Below are 19,141 nucleotides of genomic sequence, written 5' to 3' on the forward strand. Positions count from 1 at the left end.
CTCTCCGCAGAGCTGCGCTAGCTGATGCCATTCACACAGTGCACATCTGCCCTCTCCGGAGAGCTCTGCTCCTTGCAGATTCACCAGCCCCTTTTTGTCTCTCTCTCTCTCTCTTTGCCTTGAAGAAAAAACAGCGTTCCATGTCCAGCAATTCAGCCTCCCACTCCCATCATAGCTGAAGCTCTGGCTGCTATGAGTCAGGCTGCTGAATGGGAAGCAAAATTCTTCTCCACGTTGTTTCTATGTGGGGAACTAGCATCCCTCTCATTACCAGCAGGAGCTGTCCTGAAAACAACTCCCCCATACGGTGCTGATCCCACTTCTTCCAGGCAGGATGATGGCATTGAAACTTTGAGAGCCCAAGCACTAGACAAAGATGGATATGTGTATATATGGGCAAAACATGTTTTGCACAGCCTATCACATGCTGCTGAAAGCCTGGCTGCCGCTTTCTGACCTACTAACAGCCACACAGGAAACTGTTTCTCATTTACGGGCCCCTAAATCCAGCTCCTTGCAGCAGGACGAGACAGAACAGCGCACGTGGTTTCCCATTTCTGCTCCAGTTCTGATCCGTGAGCTCAGAAATCAAACAGGCTCCCGAGGAAGGTCCTGACGGGGCCATGGAAGCTGAATCAGGGAAGAAGTTTCCTTTCCAAGCGTGACCGCAGCTGCTGCTCTCAGCGTGGGAGGGCCCTTCCTTCTGCAACAGCCCCTCAGTGCACTCAGTGGTGGTGCAGCACTGCCTGCAGGTCCTCAGGCAAGGAGTCAATGATGGTCTCAATGTAAAGGCCCACACGCCGCAGGGTCTCCTCCTTTACAGGGAGGTGCTGGCACCTGGCTCTTACCTGCAGGGAGGGAGAAAAGAGGAAATGAGGAGACCTGAAACAGCTTCGTGTCCTCTTTCTGCTTTGGCGTTGGCTGAGCAAACCTCACACTGTCTCTGCATTGTCTCTGAGGGAAAACTCTGCATTGGGGCTAAGGGAAAAACAGATGGGAAACTGCCACCAGGGGCTCAGGCTGAGAGAACGAGACGGAACTTTGAATTCTCTCATAGGCAACCTCTATGGACTCACCACTTGCCAGTCCTCCAAATGAGGGAGGAAGAACAAAGCTTTCTAAGCATCAGCTGCAATCTACACCCCCTGGTCACTCCCTGCCGCAGCGATACAGGAAGGAATGAGTACAGAAAGAGGGGAGGAAAACCTACCAGCTTCTCACGGAGTTTTAGCACCAGGTCTACGATCTCTACCTCTGACTTGTCCTTCATCCATGCCACGATGTTCTACAGAAAGAGAAGAAGAGTTTCCTTCAGAGCCATTTCTTCTTTACAGAAACTTTTCTCAGAGACACCCCTAAGCAAAGCCTGAAATAAAAGCGAGGAGGAGGTTTCTCATCCTCTTTCATAACTCTGCTCACAGCACTTAAGCCTAAATGAGCAAGACAGAGCTCTCCCCACTTTTCTGCCCACGACAGCATCAAGCTCTTGCCTGCAAGAGAAGAATCAAGGAAAGATGCAGCAATACGCAGATGGTGCAGGGTTCCCCTCCTCCAGTCAGCACTCTGCATCTCGTGCTGCGCTCAGAACTTACATCTATTTGCCAGAGTCAGGCCTGTTAAGAAAGGAGACAGCTTTGGCATTCCCACACCACGCTCGAGGACCTGCACAGCTAACCAGTGAAGCAAGTATTGCAGCTGAAGGTGCACCGGGAGGGATTTCAGAGCTCCTGGGGTGATCCCTGCAGCAGCTCAGTTTTAGAAATGGCACCAGCGATCACTGCTAAAATTCCTACCTATTTTCAATAGGCATTTAAGGGAGCCAGCAACAGATGATGTTTCCAGTCTGGGATTCTGTTGGCCTGATGAATGAGAAACAGTTGACAGGAGCAGCCAGAACGGGTTTGCACTGGCTAAGCAAGTGGGGCTGCTCGAATAACAGCACTTGTGGGGAACAAGGACACCTCTGCACCCAGGCACGAGGCAGCCCTGTGCTTCCCTTGGGCACGAAGCACCATCCCCACTCTGCCAGAGAACCAAGAGGCGTCAGTGAACATCCAAGGAGCGTTCTCATCTTCCAGGTGTCAGGCCTGAGAATTCCAGCCCTGGTTTGAATTCCTGCAGCTGGAACGTACCGCTTCACAGATGGCCTCCAAGTGAAGGGCTTCCAGCTTCTGGGTCATTTCCTTGTGCCTCTGACGGTACCAGCCATCAAAGTTGGGAGACCTGAAGAAACGCCTGCAGAAAGCAAGGTGACAGTGAGAAGTGGACAGGAGAGATCCCAAGAAGCGCACGCTGGCTCCACACGTTTCCCTTCCCGTGCAGCAGATGCAGGCATTTTGATTTGGTGTCTCAACTGCTTATGAGCTAATAAGCTCTTTTCACATCTCCTCTTCCATCAGGCATTAGCACGATGCGAGCTGGCAGCCTCAGCAGATTGTCACCAACGGAGGGACGGTCCTGCCAGTCTCACACCTTCCTCTGCATCAGCTCAAGCCTGAGCCGATTCAGTAAGCACTCCTCTTTGCCCTTCTTATTTATCTACAACCAATTTGTGGTGGACAAGTAGGATGGTCCAATCACAGGAAGAAATTCACATTCCTCTGCAGTATCTGGCTTGATTCCCCTTCTTTCCTGACGTTGATAGCTGTCAGACACTTGCTGGCACTGACCTGAACCCCAAATAATTGGTCTTTGCATCTCTCCCACATAAGCAAGGTATCACCCAGGGGATGACAAAAGATGTGCAATTCCTGCCTCTCCAGCACGGTGCAGCAATAAACAAGTTCTCACTGGGCTACACGGGGAAGCAGAGAGGGCAGCATCACTCCTCCCTTCATCTCAGGGCATTAAAGAACTTCAGAACAAAACCAGTTCTCCTTTATGAAAGCTATGGGCACACTTTCCCACACGCTATCCCAAATCCTACCCTAAAAAAATCGTCTTTTATGTCCAAACTGCCTTGCTGGTTTGCACTATAAACAAAGCAGTACTGAATGCTGTACCAAAGTGTACAACCACACATCTTCCTGCTCTACCTGCCAAGGACCAGGCACTTAAAAAAGAAACGTGCCCTGGAAGAGAGTGAACAACACAACAACACAGCTGACAGCAAAGCCAAGACCCCTTGTTCCCCATCGGTGAGGACCCAGGTGTTCTTCAGTTCTCCACCTTCAGGTTTGCAGGTCCTAAACCCAACTGGAGCTCCATATTTCAGAGATTACAAGAAAGACATGATTGATTTCCAGGCTGGATGTGGTTCTGGGCAGCCTGGTCTGGTGGCTGGCAACCCTGCGCATGGCAGGGGGGTTGAAACTACATGATCTTTGAGGTCCTATCAACCCAGGCCATTTTATGGTTCTACGATTTGACTCTGTGTTCTGCTCTTCCTCACCAACACCAACCAACTCTTCGTAGGAATGAGTTTTTCTTGTGGGCCGGTCTCTGTCCTGAAATCCCCTTTTTGTTCTCAATTCTAATTCAGGATTTGATGTTCATTATAAACTGCACCAGCTGTTAAGGAGATCGTGTATGCAATGAATGAACTCCTACCTGTAGAGACCCAACCAGTCACCCTTAAGGACACAGGTAAGCTGGGGACCAGCGTGCTCCAGGGTCTTCATGAAATCATCTTGTCGGAAAGGACGAATCTGTGGGGGATTCTGTGCAACGGAAGGACCACGTTACACAAACCCACGAGAAATCAGGGGAAATCAAGGTCTGTACCTGCAATACAGGGGGCTGTACAATACAGATTCAAGACTATAACTAAAGAGACATTAGCATCTTAACCAGCCTTGCTAGCAAAATTCAAATTAGGTTCACAATAGCCGAGCTTACTGCAAAACAGGAAGCATCTGTCCTCATGTTTGTTTCAACTTTTCTTTTTTTTTTTGAAAGCGTAATAACCCTCTTCCTTTAACGAGGGAAGTTCATGCAGTGTATCAGAACACAAAATCAGCACGTGGCAGAACCATAGCCAGTCAAAAGAAAGCAGAAGAGTCTGAAGGTTGAACTTACTTTCCATGGAGTAATGGCCCTCTGCAGAGGCATCAGACTTGCAATATAGTGCTCCTAAAAACAAACAAACAAACGACCAGGAAGATGTTACAACAATCAAGGAGCCTCTTGCATGGTGACTGAGCACTGTGGGCTTCTTCAGTGCATCGCAATCCCTGGCCTCCTACTCTCCCCTTTTCCTTTATAGCTGCATTTTACGTGAGCCTAAGCACCCCAGCCTGCTTCCCACCAGGGGTTAGGTCACAAAACCACACGCTGCAAGAATCCTACACGAGGACACAAGAAAAGGGCAGGTGGGAAGAACCATGGCTTGGGTTGGACCTCAAGCATCAGCTAGTTCCACCTTTCCTGCCATGGGCAGAAGGTGGCAGGAAGCCCTAAAATCCCAGGAGGTGATCTGTTGTCTCATTTGTTACACCTTATGATGATGTAGAAGAGAAAGTGAAGGAGCCAGACACATGCAACTGGATGGTCACCAATCAAGGACTACAGGCTGTCTAAGGAAACCAGATCAGGAAGGCCCTGAAAGCAAGCACTGGTTACAGCAGTCTGCCTCAGGGGAACAGTCACCACGTGGACAACCTCCTGAGCTGCTCAGCAGGGACATCTTCACACAGGCATAGGTCTGACTCTAGCACTAAGAGGAAGAGGAAGGTTTTGGGCTCACATCAATGCTATTTATCTGCTTTGACTACCTGGGGAAAAGAGCAAAGATTTGGCATTAGAATCAAATAATGGGGGGTAACTATTTCTGCACTGCAGCAACAAACATTCTGCCTTCACACACAATACTCAACCTGCAGACTTCCATGCTAATTACCGAAATTCTCAATCAAGAGACGTTTTGCTCCATAGAAAGGAGCAAAACATCTCCCCAGTGCCACATCCTGAACCTAACACAGATGCTCAAATCCAGGCGAATCAAAGAGAGCAAGTGTCAACTTGTCACTTTAGCAAGCATCCCACTCCCTCCCTTTGCCTTCACACCGCCCTGACAAGTCCCTGCCCAACTCACCAGGGGAATAATGAAGCTCTGGGTGAGCTCCAGGAGGTGCCTCCTCAGAAGGGCACTCTGGACTTCAGACGGGCGTTTCCGCTGGATGCCCTGCGAGCACAAGCAGGGCGTTCACAAAGATGCTCTGGTATGCAGATAGACACAGGATCTGCAAACTCTGCAGCTAGAAGCAACCAGTCCTGAGCGTTTTGGAAAGTGCACTGCCCAGAAAACATATTCTGCTCCCTGGTTCGAGACAACACTCGCGTTTCATTACATAGAATCTGTTTCTCCAGACTCTTTGTTCAGTAAGGATTGTCCTCACTCAGCTTATCACCTCTGCCAGCGTTTAATCTATGCTATCAGGTGAAGAACTTTAAAGCTGGCCTGAGAAACGCATTCAAGTGCACTTGACTAAAATCATTATGCACTTAAGTCAAGCTAAGGATAAATCTGTGGCTTGTGGAGTTCTGTCTGCTAAGCCAGCAGAGTTTTCCCACAACCTCACGCGTGATGTGGAGCAGGGCTGGAGCTGCTCACCTTTAACAATCTTTTTATCAGAGTTTTGTCTTTGTGAAGAAACGTTTTGTAAGAAGTGTAGATTCCTAGGTTGGAAAAGAAAGTGATGTTAGAAACAAACTTTTGCCCACAAATCTAGAGGAGGCACCGTTACGTGGTGGAGGGAGCTGAAGTCTCCAGCACTGTCTGTGTGTCTCAGAGGGTTGATTATAAACATCGTATAAAATTCATTACAAAAATTACAACATTGCTAATGCTAATGCAGCATCACTGCATTACCTCAAGGACCTTCTTATCCTGCTTTTATGGTGAGATAACTCAGTGAGGTCGGCTCATGGCCAGGCCTGACATGAGCAGCAAGTGAACTGACAAGAGCTGCATCCAGCTAAGCAAGTTCCTTTGAGTTCCACCGCATCTTAAAAGCGGACACGATACATAAAAGCAAGAAAATTAGAGTCTGTTCCCCAGCGCCAAAATAATTAGCCTCAATTAATGTAAATTGTCTTTTCCAATCTCAGAACAAAGATGTACAGCTTTTCTTTATTAGCTGGGGGACACCCTTACAGAGGGCCATGCAGCAGATGGAGCACGAGGACACCAAGATGTCCACTTATCAGGATACCAAAGGTGTGTGATGCTCATGTCTGCAAAGCCACTAAAATCCCCCGCCTGGAAAGGTGGATAGAATTAAACCACAAGAGGACATACCTGGTTTTGTGTCTAGAGTTTTTAGTTTAGTTAGCTTCTTCACCTTGACTTGCTTGGGCAGATCACCTGGGGAGGGGCAGGAATGAACTCGTTCAGGTTCTGATCTCCTTTCACAGCCAGCAGTTTGTTGCATTTCATAGAGTCTCTCTTTCTACCTCACTTTTCTTGTCTACGGAATTTTCTCTTCCCTACCCAGCTACTCTCATTTTCTTCATGCTTCAGAAGAAAAACCCAGCAAGTTTTCATCTCAACCATTCATCCTCACCAAGTTCACCTTGCAGATCAGCTGCCTCAGTCCAGCCTTCCCTTCGGTTTCCCAACTCTCAACAAGAATGCAGATGTGTAAAATGATGGCTACAACTCCCTGCCAGCCCCAACAAAGCACAGCAGCACAACAGGACGTGGTTCCACCCTTACCTGACATTTTGAGCTCCCCAACCCGAAGGATGTGTGGCCAGTGCTGGAGTGTTTTGATAAAGAAAGGATTCGTGACTCCCACAACAATGTTTGGCCTGGTAAGAAGGGAAAGAGCACAGAACAACGTTACCCTCAGGGTTTCCTCCACGCACACAGCTGCAAGTGGGCAGCAAGGGTCTGTCAGCTACTTACGGAGCTTGTGTCCTGGTGGTGTACTCTTTAAATTCACTGTCATGGATAGTGAAATAGGGACGGTAGTCGCAGCAGTACCTCAGGGGAGCAAGGCAGCTGTAACGACAGACAGAACAGCTGCCATCGAAGCTTCACCAATGAGGAATGTGTGCTTACAACGAGTTCATATCCAAGAGCAGTGTTTGGTCCTGCCAGAGGTAATGCTTTGGAGGAGTGCTCGGATGTTTTGGTTTTATTGGTAGAGTTCAAAGCTGGGGAGAGAAAACTCCTCAGGGCCGTGACCCATCAGCAATCCCGACACCAGGGACTCACTTTCACTCTTCTCTGCTGTTGGTGGAACATGAACAAGACTGTCTTGCTGTGCCCAACTCTTCTCTTACGTACTTTTCACAGGCAAACTTAACCTAATGCAACTGACCTCCCAGAAAAGCATATCAGAAAAAATTGCCAGGTATTGTTATGATCATTATCTGTATCTCCAAAGGAGGGTGTTACCTGGTGAGAGCCAGAACCATTTCAGAAGAAACTGTCGGGGATGGTGCCATCACAACAATTGGCTCTCCCAGCAGCATCAGCTCCCATAACATCTGGACGTGAATTAACACTGGCTGGAAACACCTGTTAATGGAAGGAAGAATGAGAAGTGGAATTTAGAGAGGCAGTTTAGAAAAGACCAGACACTATTATCACATAACCAGACGTGCCTCTGGGCATTTGAAACCTAGGACTGATTTCTTGTATCCCACAACAGAACGCCATACATCTTTACACAAGCCACAGCTCAACCATCTTATATGGGTGTGCAGGAAATGCTTTGAGCCATGTCAAGCAATTGATTTCAGTATGTCTTTTCATCTAAGCAAAATAAAATGCTTACATATATGTAAGTATGTATTAGGATAGTACCTACAGCGTTGAAAGTTTTGGCTCAGATGCACGGTCAGTGCTTCAGTGCTTAAGTTGATCAACAGCTGTGAGTGAGAAAAGAAATTCTTCTCTAACAAGAGCACCAGTGGATGTGACAGAGACCCTTCCTCCATCCCTATGATCTACAGGATGCTCTAAGCAGGAAGGACACAAAGCAGATGGAGAGGAGAGGGCAGCAGGGACAGTGGCTCTTACCTGAAGAGATCCAGTTCGTGAATACTTGGGAGAACCAGTGGGGCTGGTAAGAGATTCTAAATGAAAAAGGAAAAAAACCAAACAAATCCAACTTTGTCGTTGAATGGAAGTATCCTGACTAAAATGTCATCTAAACTGATGCATCAAAACAGCTCCTTCCACAATAAGCCCAAAAATAAAAGAATGATATCAATGTTTGAAGGTATGAGCCAGGAATAGACCTAGATTGGGCGTTCAAGGTTCAAATGAATTTCCTTTCTTAGACGAGAACTGAGAATCCCTTCTTTTCAAGGGCCTCCTCCATAACTACTCCTTTACTTTCTGGAGCTTCCCCCGGCTGAAGGCAGAGCATAGATACAGACACAGGCAGTAAGTGCTGGAAATATGGCTACCAGAAGTTGAGAACTGTGTAATAGGCAGACAATAACGTTATTTAAAGGAGAGAGGAAAAAAACAAAAGTAAAGATGAGATGAACAGGAATCAAAATCAAAGCTGAACCAAAGCAGTAAAGATGTCCAAGCTGCAAGCACTACAAAAACAGCACAGAAGACTATGGCAGAGTTCTACACAGACCCACCCATACACTCATTCCCAGGAAAGAAAGTGAACAAAAGCTGTGGAAACAATGCTTCTGCATAACTTGAAGCACTGTGCAGAGTCCTGTTTTGAAAGACACGGACATGAGAGCACGCAGCCTGCTCCAAATGAGTTACTCAAGCTGAGCTGATCCCATACCAAAATGGTTTCAAATGGGACGAAGCTCAAAGAGTTGCAGTTCTACACCTCCTTTCCCAACATTCTGCCCATCAGTGACTCGTGCCATGCCACACTTCATCTTACCTCTTGATTGAACTGCTTCACTGGGCTTGATCCTGGCTTATCCACCCTGGATGGGATTCTCACCTAATTAAGAACAGACAAATTAATCAGGGAGATGGAACGAGCACGCACACACAATGTACTTTCTTCCCTAATAACCACCCTCGTGAAAAGCTTTCTCAATTTCCAGTTCTAATTGCACTGTGGTTATGAGTAAAGAAAAGAATCCAGAGCCAACAGCAGCATTAACATCCAGGAGGAAAGGAAGCACACGTTCCCCTTCCCAGTTTGGAGTATCATTCATCAGCAGCACGTACCTGAATGACAACCCCATCACTGGGAGGTTCAGTGTCTGTCCTGGCAGTGGAGGTGGCCACTGGTCGATCTCATTGCACACTGCAGGGATGCAAAGAGAATGGTTTAAACAGAAGGTCAGTGCAGCTCGTTCAGCTGGCCCTGCGAGTTCTGCCCATTTCTTCTTGCTCTCTCCTGCTTCACGTGTCCCCATGGCTAGCTGCAAACCAACCCTACATCAAATAACTGCTCAGGTTTAGGTCAGATGCTAGATTTATGCCTGCAGCATTGCTCCCACTGCAGAGCCAGCAGCACTGCACTGACGACAAATCATGATTAAGTTGAACAGTGCAATGAAGGCCTAAACAGAAACGTCACATTAGCAAATGTTTCCCCTCTTTGGGAATACGCTGTATGCACAACTGACAGCATCATCTATTAGGACTGTCAGACACTTCCCATTAATGCATCCTTTACAGCTGTTTATCATTTTGACAAGCCAGGCATTTGGATCAAAGTCTTTTTCCCTGTTGGAATTTGTTTCAGAACGAATTAATTTGGAGCATTTCAGCTGTCTTTCAGGAACCTCCTGATAATACGGCTGAAAAGATTTCAATATGCAAACTGTTCCCCCTCAATCTGATGGCTCACCTGCCTCCAGGCATGGCTCCAGTTTATCAAAGTATTCCGGAGCAATCAGCTGCAGCAACGACTGGAACAAGTTCACGTATGGAAGGCGTGACACCAGCACCAGAGACTGGGGGGAAAAAAGGACATTAGGAGCCAGAACCACCGTGCCGTGGCCACTTCTGGCACAGTATCTGCCTGTGCTGCTTCCTAGAGGGCTCTGCTTGAAAACCAACATCAACAACGTGAAGGAGTTCAAAAGCAGCACTATCCCTGGTAGAATTCCTCCCAGCTGAGTCTTCAAGGAGTTTTTTTTCAGAAATAAGCACAGCTGACAGCTTCTGGAAGGGAACCGCTGCAAGTGAGATGGCACAAGTTTGTCACCTAGGAAAAAAATCAACTGTAGGAGAAAATAAATTGCCAATAGGTTCAAAGCTACCAAAATAACCAGAGCAGAGAGAACAGTGCAAGCAGCAGACGGTCAAAACTGAAATTAGGCAGACAAACAAAATAAAGGAATGCTGAGGAGGAAGAATCACAGAACCATTTGTGTTGGAAAAGACCTGCAAGATCAAACCCAACCATCCACCTGACACTGCAGGTCCAGATATCCAACCTAAATCTTCCCTCCTTCAACTTCAGACCTTTTCCCCTCGTCCTGCTATTACCTACTCTTTCAAAGAGTCGACTCCCCTGAAATTCTGCCTGGTTTCCAATCTAAACCACCTTGGTGCAACATGAGGCTGTTGCAGAATAAGGACGATGATTTTTTGGTTGTTGTTGCAGTGGCTTTTGTTGCTTTTTTTGAAATACGTGCGTATTTCACGTGGGGTTTTTTTCAACAAGCATCTTTTCCAATTCAGTCCCACTGGGTTCATTCATCACTACTCTGATTATTCTGCACCTCTAATCGTTACAGGATGCACTGCTCAGGATGCAATGAGTATTTCAGCAATACTCATCCAAGCTCTTTATTTCTGAGCCAGACTTTTGCCACTCAAAATCAAGCCAGCCATCCAAACATGACAGTGAGTTTCACTGAGGAATTCTACGTGCCCTCTACTTCTGAAAGCCTGTATGAGACCAAGTGCATTAGCCCACGTTATGAAGCTTCCCCAGTTCAACAACTTTTAAAGCAATCCATCCACTGCTTTACTTATTTCTATCTTGAAGTGTTTCTTTGAAAGAAACTTCATGTCAGTGCCTACAGAAAGCACAGAGACAGGGACAGATGGAGTCTCCATTGCAGGTGCTCAAAGTCCATCTCTTGTGAGGTGAAAGATCACTCCTGAAGGAGTATTTCTATGGATCCACAGAGGAAACAGTGCATCTCCAGATCAAAGTACCTTCCCTCTATGGGGAGAATCTGAAATCCCACTCTCTCGTGCAGTTATTATACCCATCTGCCTGAATAATTCTAAGCACGCTGCATACCTGTACTGAAATAAAGGTTTAAATTCTTTTTTTGTTTTTCCATTGTCTGTGTTAAAGGAGTTTACGCTGAGAGATGAGGTTTGTGAGGTAACAGCAGCATCACTGCCACCAGCAAGAAGCAGTCAGCACAGCAGCAACCCATTCCCAGATGGCTGCTAGGGAGGAGAAAGATTAATAAGAGCAGGGTTGGGGTTTAATCTCACAGACAGCACTGGCTGAGCATGTCCCCTCTCTGCCTGTAACACTAGAGCACACACTGAAGGAACTATTCCAGTACTTCAGGATCTCGTGATTCAGACAGCAGGTCAGCACTCATGTGATTAACACACCATGGCAACCACATCCAGGTTTGTTTGGAATTACACTTTCCACATATTCCTCTCCTCCACGACCTCTGCCGCTTCCTGCAGAAGCGCTGTGGGTGTCACGTAGGAAGTGGTGCTATTTTACAGCTATGGATAGGTGCCTTTTGACAGCTACGTACCAGCGGGGAGCAGCGAGCTATCTGGTTTCAGCGCTCACCTTCTGAAAATAACCTCTCTTCATCGAGCTGTCCTTGACTTGCCTGAAGTACACGTAACCAAAGTAATGCGCCGACTCCCTCTGCAAGAGAAACAGGGCTGTTATGGAGAGCCCAAACCCTGCCATCCACAAGCTCCCTCATTTCAAGCACTCTTTGCCTGTGGGGTTCCCACGGACAGCAAGAAGGAAGGAGAGCTAACGGTGCCAAACACAAAGGTTATCCTTCGGGTTGCATTTGGAGGCGCCGCTGGCACCAGGATTTAAGCCTTCGTTGTCTTTCAAGTGTTACTTTTTAACAACAGGATCCACTACGTTGGTAATCTTTCTTTACTGTTTTAGTATCTGTCATCCTGGTACTACAAAGCAGTAAAGATGTACACAAGTTGAAAAAAAAAAAATCTCTAAGGTAGAATTTAGGCAAAGAGATCCTCTTACTCCTCCTGAGACCCACAACCCGTTTCTCACTGCACAAATGGATGCAGAAACGTTGAGGTGTGGGCACAGAAAGCATCAGCTCCTGTGACAGAAAGGAGAAAGAAGAGGGTGAGCTGATCTGAAGGCCATCTGCTTCAGCAAAGGAAGCAACAGTGCTGAATGCATCCCTCTTTCTGCATGAAATGGGCAGAGAGCTTGCAGCTGGACAACACACAGCTCAGGGATTGCTATCAGTGCTTGGGTATGGCTTAAAGCAGCCAGCGCAGAGCAAGACAAAGCACAGATGTGGGACGTGCCAGTTTCTGTATGTATAGGTCCTATGCAAACAACTGCCCTCCCCCAAGCGAGCAGGTAAACATCTCACTCTCCACAGACAAGGATGTTCTTGTTTTGCCTCACTGTCATGCACACAGGCAGCCGTGCACCCTGCAGGATGTCACCTGGTCCCACCATTTCTCCTTCCCCTCTGCCCAGACAGAGCCATTGCTTTACTATGAGAGTGGTGAACAGCTGCCCAGAGAGGCTGTGGATGCCCCGTCCATCCCTGGAGGTGTTCAAGGCCAGGTTGGATGGGGCCCTGGGCAGCCTGGGCTGCTCTGAAACGTGGAGGTTGGTGGCCCTGCCTGTGGTGGGGGGTTGGAGCTTCGTGATCCTTGAGGTCCCTTCCAACCCCGGCCATTCTGTGATTTAACCTGGACTCCTCCTGCTTCAGCTCCACCTCTTGATGCAGCTGCAGCTCTCAGCATGGCCCTGCACTCACATTACTGCAGAGAAACCCCTGCGCTGTACGCTTTCTTCTTTTCTGACTCTTCAAGGGAAACCAACCAAAGAAAATGAGTAATTCTAAACCAACCGAGGGCGTATTTGGATTTTAAACCCAACAGCACTGCTGCTTGCTTTGTAAGGGTACACAGAGCACCAAAACACAACCGACCTGCAGTGTGAGGGGTGCTTCTCTGTTGTACTCGCCATCGTCCTCGTAGTGAGTTGTCCTCTGTCCCCCAGACTGGCGCAGGCGGAAGCTGAACTGAGTGTCCCCCAGGCCACCTGGACAGAGAAAATCACAGGTGAGAGGTTTCAGCAAGGAGAAAGCAGGGAATGACCCCAATCAAAAGCACAAGACAGGAAGAACTCGTAGCCGAACACGAGAAGCAGCATCACTATGTCACACCTCACCAAGTCACTGCTGGGAACTTACAGCCATCCCGTGTAGCTGCAGCCACGTTTCTCATCTTACACTGAAAAACCTTCAAGCAGCCTTAATTCAGGAGCAAACAAACGCTGATTGAGCAGCAACTCCTTGCACAATGGCTCTAGCAAATGAGCAACACGAACACTGCAGCTGGGAACCTCCCAGGTCATACAGCATTGCTCACCAAGAACTCAACAACAAAAAAAAAGAAAGGGCGTGAAAGCTTGGGAGTGGATAGGATGGGTGGGAGAGCTGAGGTCAAGCACTTACAAAGAGATTAGTTATGAGGAAGGAATCACCAGAGCTCTCTGAACAAAACCCAAGGCAAAGCAGACTGAGCTGCTACAGAGGGCTAAGGGGCGTAATTCCTTCCCACCACGGAACTGCAAAGATTGCTGGGTTTTTATCAAGACATTCCTGCTAGAAAATAATTGGCTTTCATCAAAGGAGCACTGAGTTTTCCCTAAGCTGTCAGAAACTTGTGAAAGGACATCCAAAACCATCAGAACTAAGCTGCATGCAGGAGCCAGTCTGAAAGACATGAGTATTCATATGAATGAACACAATTACTGCATCCCCTCTGGTTTATAAATACCAGCTTTGGGAATGCCTGCTGCAAGAGCATCCCCTCCCCATCTACTCCTTTTCACTGAGCACTCAAACACAGAAATGCTGACAGTCAACAGCTGCAAAATTTGCCCTTTCTGACTCTTTTTTAATGTATTATTCACGTGGGTGAAGCGTGCAAGATATCAGGAAGGCATCCTGCCACCCCCTGGATCACAGATCCATGCCCAGAGAGCAATCAGAAGGACAATAAGGTGTTCAGATCTCGGGGCTGGGTGCTGCTCGGTGCCCATGCTGCATCAGACAGTGACTCACTGCTTCCATCATGAACCCATTTCTCTCATAACGGCGACGGAGGGCCCACAGGCAAGGCCAGCAGATGCTACCTACCTGAGTAGGAGTCAGGGAAGGACAAGTAGCAGATACTGGTCTTCTGCAAGGAACCAAAACCGCAGAGTGAGCAAAGCTCCGTCGCTGCCGCGCGGTGTTTTTAGCAGGAGGAGGAACAAAACTGAGTGCTTACCTCTTTCTCTGTCAATCTGAAGTCATAAGGATACACCAACTGCAAAAGAGGTAAGAGTCAGTAAGTCAATCACTGTGCTGCTCGCAGGAGGGTCACTTTTTGCTTTGATTTTTCTGATTCTTGCTACAAACTCACGGAACAATTCACCAGAAACACCAAACGCTCCCAAAGGAGAGAGGAAAGCTGGCGTTCTGAGCAAGAAGGAGGTGAGAAGAGAAGCTGGGGGGGGACAGAGTCAGAACAGCTTTGAAAGTGAAGCTCTGCATACACACAGATGGAAAAACAACGTGGAAAACAACATACCCTGCTCACACTGAGTGCCCACCAAGCCTGGCGTGAGGCTCAGCATCTATCAGAGCTGAGGATGAAACACTTATTTAATGGCTGGCTGGCCAGAGATGCTGCTCACAGCAACTACAAAGAATAACTGATGGGCAGGAGAAGCTGGAGGGGATGCAGAGCTCAGTTTGAGCCTCGCTGATCTGAGAGCTGCTGTCAGAAAGACAAGGTTTACTGTGCATGGAAAGAGGCAGGCCTGGCACCGCGTGCTTTGTCAGCATTCCGGTGACAGCTGAACCGTGCAGCACCCTGCTTATCATCCAGCATCTCAGAGAAAGGGATCTTCAAGACTTTTGAAGCATCCAGTTGAAGATCCACATAAATGCTGACAGTGCCATTCCTGCATTCGCTGTGACCCAATAAAAAGGAGAACTCGGTGGAAGATTTCTCAGCTCCGGGGTGAGCACAGAGCCGCAAGCAATCAACACCCAGAGCAGAAAGCCACACCGAGGAGCAAGAAATATCACAGCAACAGCAGTCCTGGGCTGCACGTGGCACCTGGTGAGGAGAGAAACCATAATACTTACAAATCCACGGAAGTAAACCACGCTGCCTTTGTAGCACTTAATGCTGGGGGAGTGCAGGTGGCTTTAAAGCAGGTGAGAAGCAAAGGAGCCCTGAAGAAGTGCAAGCACGGAGCTGTGAAGCTCGCAGGCAGCAGCTCTGCTCGAGGTCAGCGTGAGAGCATCTGGAGCTCTGAGAGCTCTGCTCAGCACAGCTCTATAAATAGGGTGGGCACCCCGCCAGCACGCTGCACTCCTCTGCTGATTCCTTGGCAAGGTCGCCTGGGCGGCTTCAGAGAGAGCGTCAAATCAACAATTAAAAATTACACCAATTAGCTTCGCTGAGAGAAGAGGGGAGGAGATGATGCAGGAGTAAATTTAGCCCACACGATGCTGAGGTTGGAGAAGGAGGGCTGGAGCACAAAGGGACGCCTCACAGCTGCACTGCAGGAGCAGACACACTCTTCTGCACGCTTGCTTTTTGCATTAGGTGACCAAACGCTTCCTTGTGGCTGTGACAATTCTGAAGAGTGCAGATAATCAGCTTTGTTAATTGCTGTATTGTAACACAGACCTGCGTGGTTGACGCTGACCCATCAGAAGTGCAGCAGCCTCCGTGCTGCTCGTGATCCTAACGTGAGTTTGAGAGTGCAGGCAGATTGGAACAGGTTGTCCAAGGAGGTTGTGGGTGCCCCAGCCCTGCAGGCAATCAAGGCAAGGCTGGATGTGGCTCTGGGCAGCCTGGGCTGCTGGCTGGTGACCCTGCACACAGCAGGGGGGTTGAAACTGGATGATCTCAACAACTCTTGGAGAGGGGAGATGACAGCAGGACAAAGGGGAAATGGTTTGAAGTTGAAGGAGGGCAGATTGAGGTGGATGTCAGGGGGAAGTTGTTTGCTCAGAGAGTGGTGAGGTGCTGGAACAGCTGCCCAGAGAGGCTGTGGATGCCCCGTCCATCCCTGGAGGTGTTCAAGGCCAGGTTGGATGGGGCCCTGGGCAGCCTGGGCTGCTGTGAAATGTGGAGGTTGGTGGCCCTGCTTGTGTTGGGACGGTTGGATCTTCCTGATCCTTGAGGTCCCTTCCAACCCAAGCCATTCTGTGAAAGTTTGTCTTTTTGTTTTTTTTAATTACAAGTTGTATATTCTGTTAAAACAATTTGCATTATCTGATCTCAATGTTGGCTGAGCATCTGGCTCAAATTATGTCACATCCTTTGTGCTACAGCTCTCCCCCTCAGGGCCAACAAGTGGGGAGGTGACACACGTTGCAGGCACTGAAGTGTGGCTGTTAGCACCCACGGTGGTCACAGCAACAAAGAGCCCAATCCAGAAAATGACTCAGGGTGACTCTGAAGTGACGCAGCTCACGCAGCGCCTGTGTTTGGGAAAGGGATTCTCCCAAAGCTGTGCTCCCCCCTCCTCGTTCTGTTATCTCAAATGGACTCTTTGAAGAAAGTGCAGGAGTCAGAACTGGGAAGGACATTCAATTTCATAGAATCATAGAATCCTTAGAGCTGGAAGGGAATTCTGAGAGCCATCCGTCCCAACTCCCTGCAATGCACAGGGACAACACAGCTCCATCAGGCTGCCCAGGGCCTGATCCAGCCTGGCCTTCAAAGCCTCCAGGGATGGAGCATCAACCACATCTCTGGCAAGCCGTGCCAGTGCCTCACCACCCTCACTATGAAGAACTTTTTCCTTACATCCAACCTAAATCTCTCCACACTTGAAGCCGTTTCCCCTTGTTCTACCAACACAGACCTTGCTCAAGAGTCTGTCCCCTCCTCTGAAGACATTAAAGAGTATCAATCCCAGCACTGACCCCTGTGGGACACCACTCATCACTGATCCCCATCCAGACATTGAGCCACTGACCATCACTCTCTGGACTCGACTCTGCAGCCAGTTCTTTATTTCTGCATTACGTTTTCCTTCGTACACCCTCGCTGCTCTGTAAATACAGGAGTCAGGACTTGCTGATTTTCAGGCTGATGCAGAGCACAAGTCACGCGGGCATAAGTCATCTCCTAGGAGCTGATAAGTGGGAGGAGAACAGCTTTATGCACAGGCAAAGAATGATAGGACGTGGGGGAATGGCTACAAACTATAAAAGGGAAGATTGGGGTCAGACGTGAAGGGAAATCTTTTCCCCAGAGGTGGTGCAGCCTTGGCTCTGCTGCCCAGAGCTGTGGGTGCCCCATCCCTGGAGGTGCCTGAGGCTGTGGATGGGGCCCTGGGCAACCTGAGCTGGAGGTGAGCATCACGGTGGGGCTGGGAGGCCCCTTGCAGCCCAATCACTCTATGATTCTAAGACATCTCCAGTCCTGAGATGCCCCCTAATTATTGCCATTGTGATGCCTGCTTCATCACTCCCAGCCTGTTGCTATAGACAGCACCTGTGAACCCACAAAACACCACACCAGGCTCTGACAAGCTCTGACCTCAACCAACATCATCCACAGCCAACTTCCCCTGCAGGCTCAGTCAGGCCCAAGTCCCACAGAACCACTTCTCAAACCCAGAAACGTGCAGCCCAGAGCCCCGATCACAGAATGGCCTCTTCGCTGCTGCAGCCACAGTGTCCAGACCTGACCTAAACAACAGGAAAACGGGATAAGCAGAAAGATAACAACAACACCGGATGACTGGCAATGAATCCTCCACTATAGTGGTAGGCAGACAAGAAAATGGGTAAGAAAGCCCCTTTGTGGGCCTGCAGGCATCCAAGGCCAGGCTGGATGTGGCACTGGGCAGCCTGGTCTGCTGGTTGGCGACCCTGCACATAGCAAGGGGGTTGGAACCAGGTGATCATCCAGCTTTGGCAGGAGGGTTGAACTCGATGATTTCTGGAGGTCCCTTCCAATCCCTACGATTCTGTGATTCTGTGATCATTGCGGTCCTTTTCAACCCAGGCCATCCTATGATTCCATGCAGTATTAAAGCAAACCTGTGAGATAAAGGCTAATGATCACCCTGTTATTATTATTCTGGTATCCATACTCTTTCCAGGCAGATGCCTGCTCTGACTTGACAGGACAGAACGCAGGTGCACGTTGGACTTCAGTCTGTAGCAGATGCCACCTTCAGGCCTCGCAGAGCCGAGTACATCCCCAAGATGGGCCGCACTCCCCGTTCATTCCTTCAGAAGCTTCAGAGCACAGAACGGCCCCATCCTTTGGGGATCAGCAGCAGCAGCAGCAGCAGCAGCTCTCGGACACCTCCCTCCCCGCAGGGATAAAGGGAAACGGGAACCCCGCCGCAGCGCTGCCGGTTCAGCCCTCAGCATCGCTCCCCCCTCACGTTCCCCGGCCCTCAGCCGTCAAACACGGCGCGGCCCACCCGCTTCCCGTTCAGCTCCCCGCATCCCCCTTAGGCCCGCCGTTCCCTCCTCGCACCTCCATGGCCTGGCCCAGCTCCAGATCGAAAGTGACCACGCAGACACAATCCAACCAAGCGGAGAAGCGGGCCCAAGGCAGCGGAGAGGCGGCTGCGGGTCGGCGGGGCCGGGGTTCGGCCCGGCACAGCGCGTCCATGGCAGCGCCCGCTCCGCCCGGCCCGGCCCGGCCCGGCCCCCGAGGCTCCGCCCCGCCCCGCCGCGCTGCGCCCCCTTGCGGTTTGGAGGACTCACGCACAGCCCGGCCCATCCGCGCCTACCATAGAGACGGCTCCGGAGGAGCAGAGAGGCCCGCAGCGGGGTGTCATGGCGGTTGTTACCATGGAGACGGGCTGCTGCCCTGCGGCCTGCCCCGCTCCCTGGGCTGGGAATGGGGATGGGGCTGGGCAAGATGGGAACTGCTGGTGAGAGACGATAGAATCATAGAATGGCCTGGGTTGAAAAGCATGGCAATGATCATCCAGTTTCAACCCTCTGCTATGTGCAGGGTCACCAACCAGCAGCCCAGGCTGCCCAGAGCCAC

General features: G+C 49.4%; 1 protein-coding gene across 1 annotated transcript; it reads right to left on the bottom strand.

Moving 5' to 3' along the window:
• Nucleotides 1-90: 90 nt before the first annotated feature.
• DENND6B (DENN domain containing 6B) lies at nucleotides 91-18,817 on the bottom strand. Its single transcript, XM_085239842.1, has 20 exons — nucleotides 18,620-18,817; nucleotides 14,384-14,422; nucleotides 14,251-14,293; nucleotides 13,036-13,148; nucleotides 11,667-11,747; nucleotides 9,735-9,840; nucleotides 9,103-9,185; nucleotides 8,811-8,873; nucleotides 7,970-8,025; nucleotides 7,343-7,465; nucleotides 6,848-6,943; nucleotides 6,656-6,750; nucleotides 6,239-6,304; nucleotides 5,552-5,616; nucleotides 5,033-5,122; nucleotides 4,018-4,071; nucleotides 3,550-3,659; nucleotides 2,133-2,235; nucleotides 1,211-1,285; nucleotides 91-848 (listed from the first exon to the last, which is right to left on the bottom strand). Exons 1-20 carry the CDS (start codon nucleotides 18,755-18,757, stop codon nucleotides 726-728), a joined length of 1,722 nt encoding a protein of 573 aa, XP_085095968.1. The 5' UTR covers nucleotides 18,758-18,817; the 3' UTR covers nucleotides 91-725.
• Between the last annotated feature and the right edge of the window lie 324 nt (nucleotides 18,818-19,141).

Source organism: Meleagris gallopavo, chromosome 1, assembly GCF_905368555.1.
Source record: "Meleagris gallopavo chromosome 1, MGAL_WU_HG_1.1, whole genome shotgun sequence".
In the NCBI taxonomy this organism is placed as follows: domain Eukaryota; kingdom Metazoa; phylum Chordata; class Aves; order Galliformes; family Phasianidae; genus Meleagris; species Meleagris gallopavo.

Excerpts from the sequence above, each read along its gene's own strand:
- DENND6B (XM_085239842.1), bottom strand. The coding sequence starts at position 18,757 with ATGGACGCGCTGTGCCGGGCCGAACCCCGGCCCCGCCGACCCGCAGCC. Across the intron at positions 13,149-14,250 it reads CTTCCCTGACTCCTACTCAG|GTGGCCTGGGGGACACTCAG; the intron begins GTAGGTAGCATC and ends TTCTCTGTCCAG. Across the intron at positions 8,874-9,102 it reads TGGGGTTGTCATTCAGGTAC|GTGAGAATCCCATCCAGGGT; the intron begins GTGCTGCTGATG and ends GTTCTTAATTAG.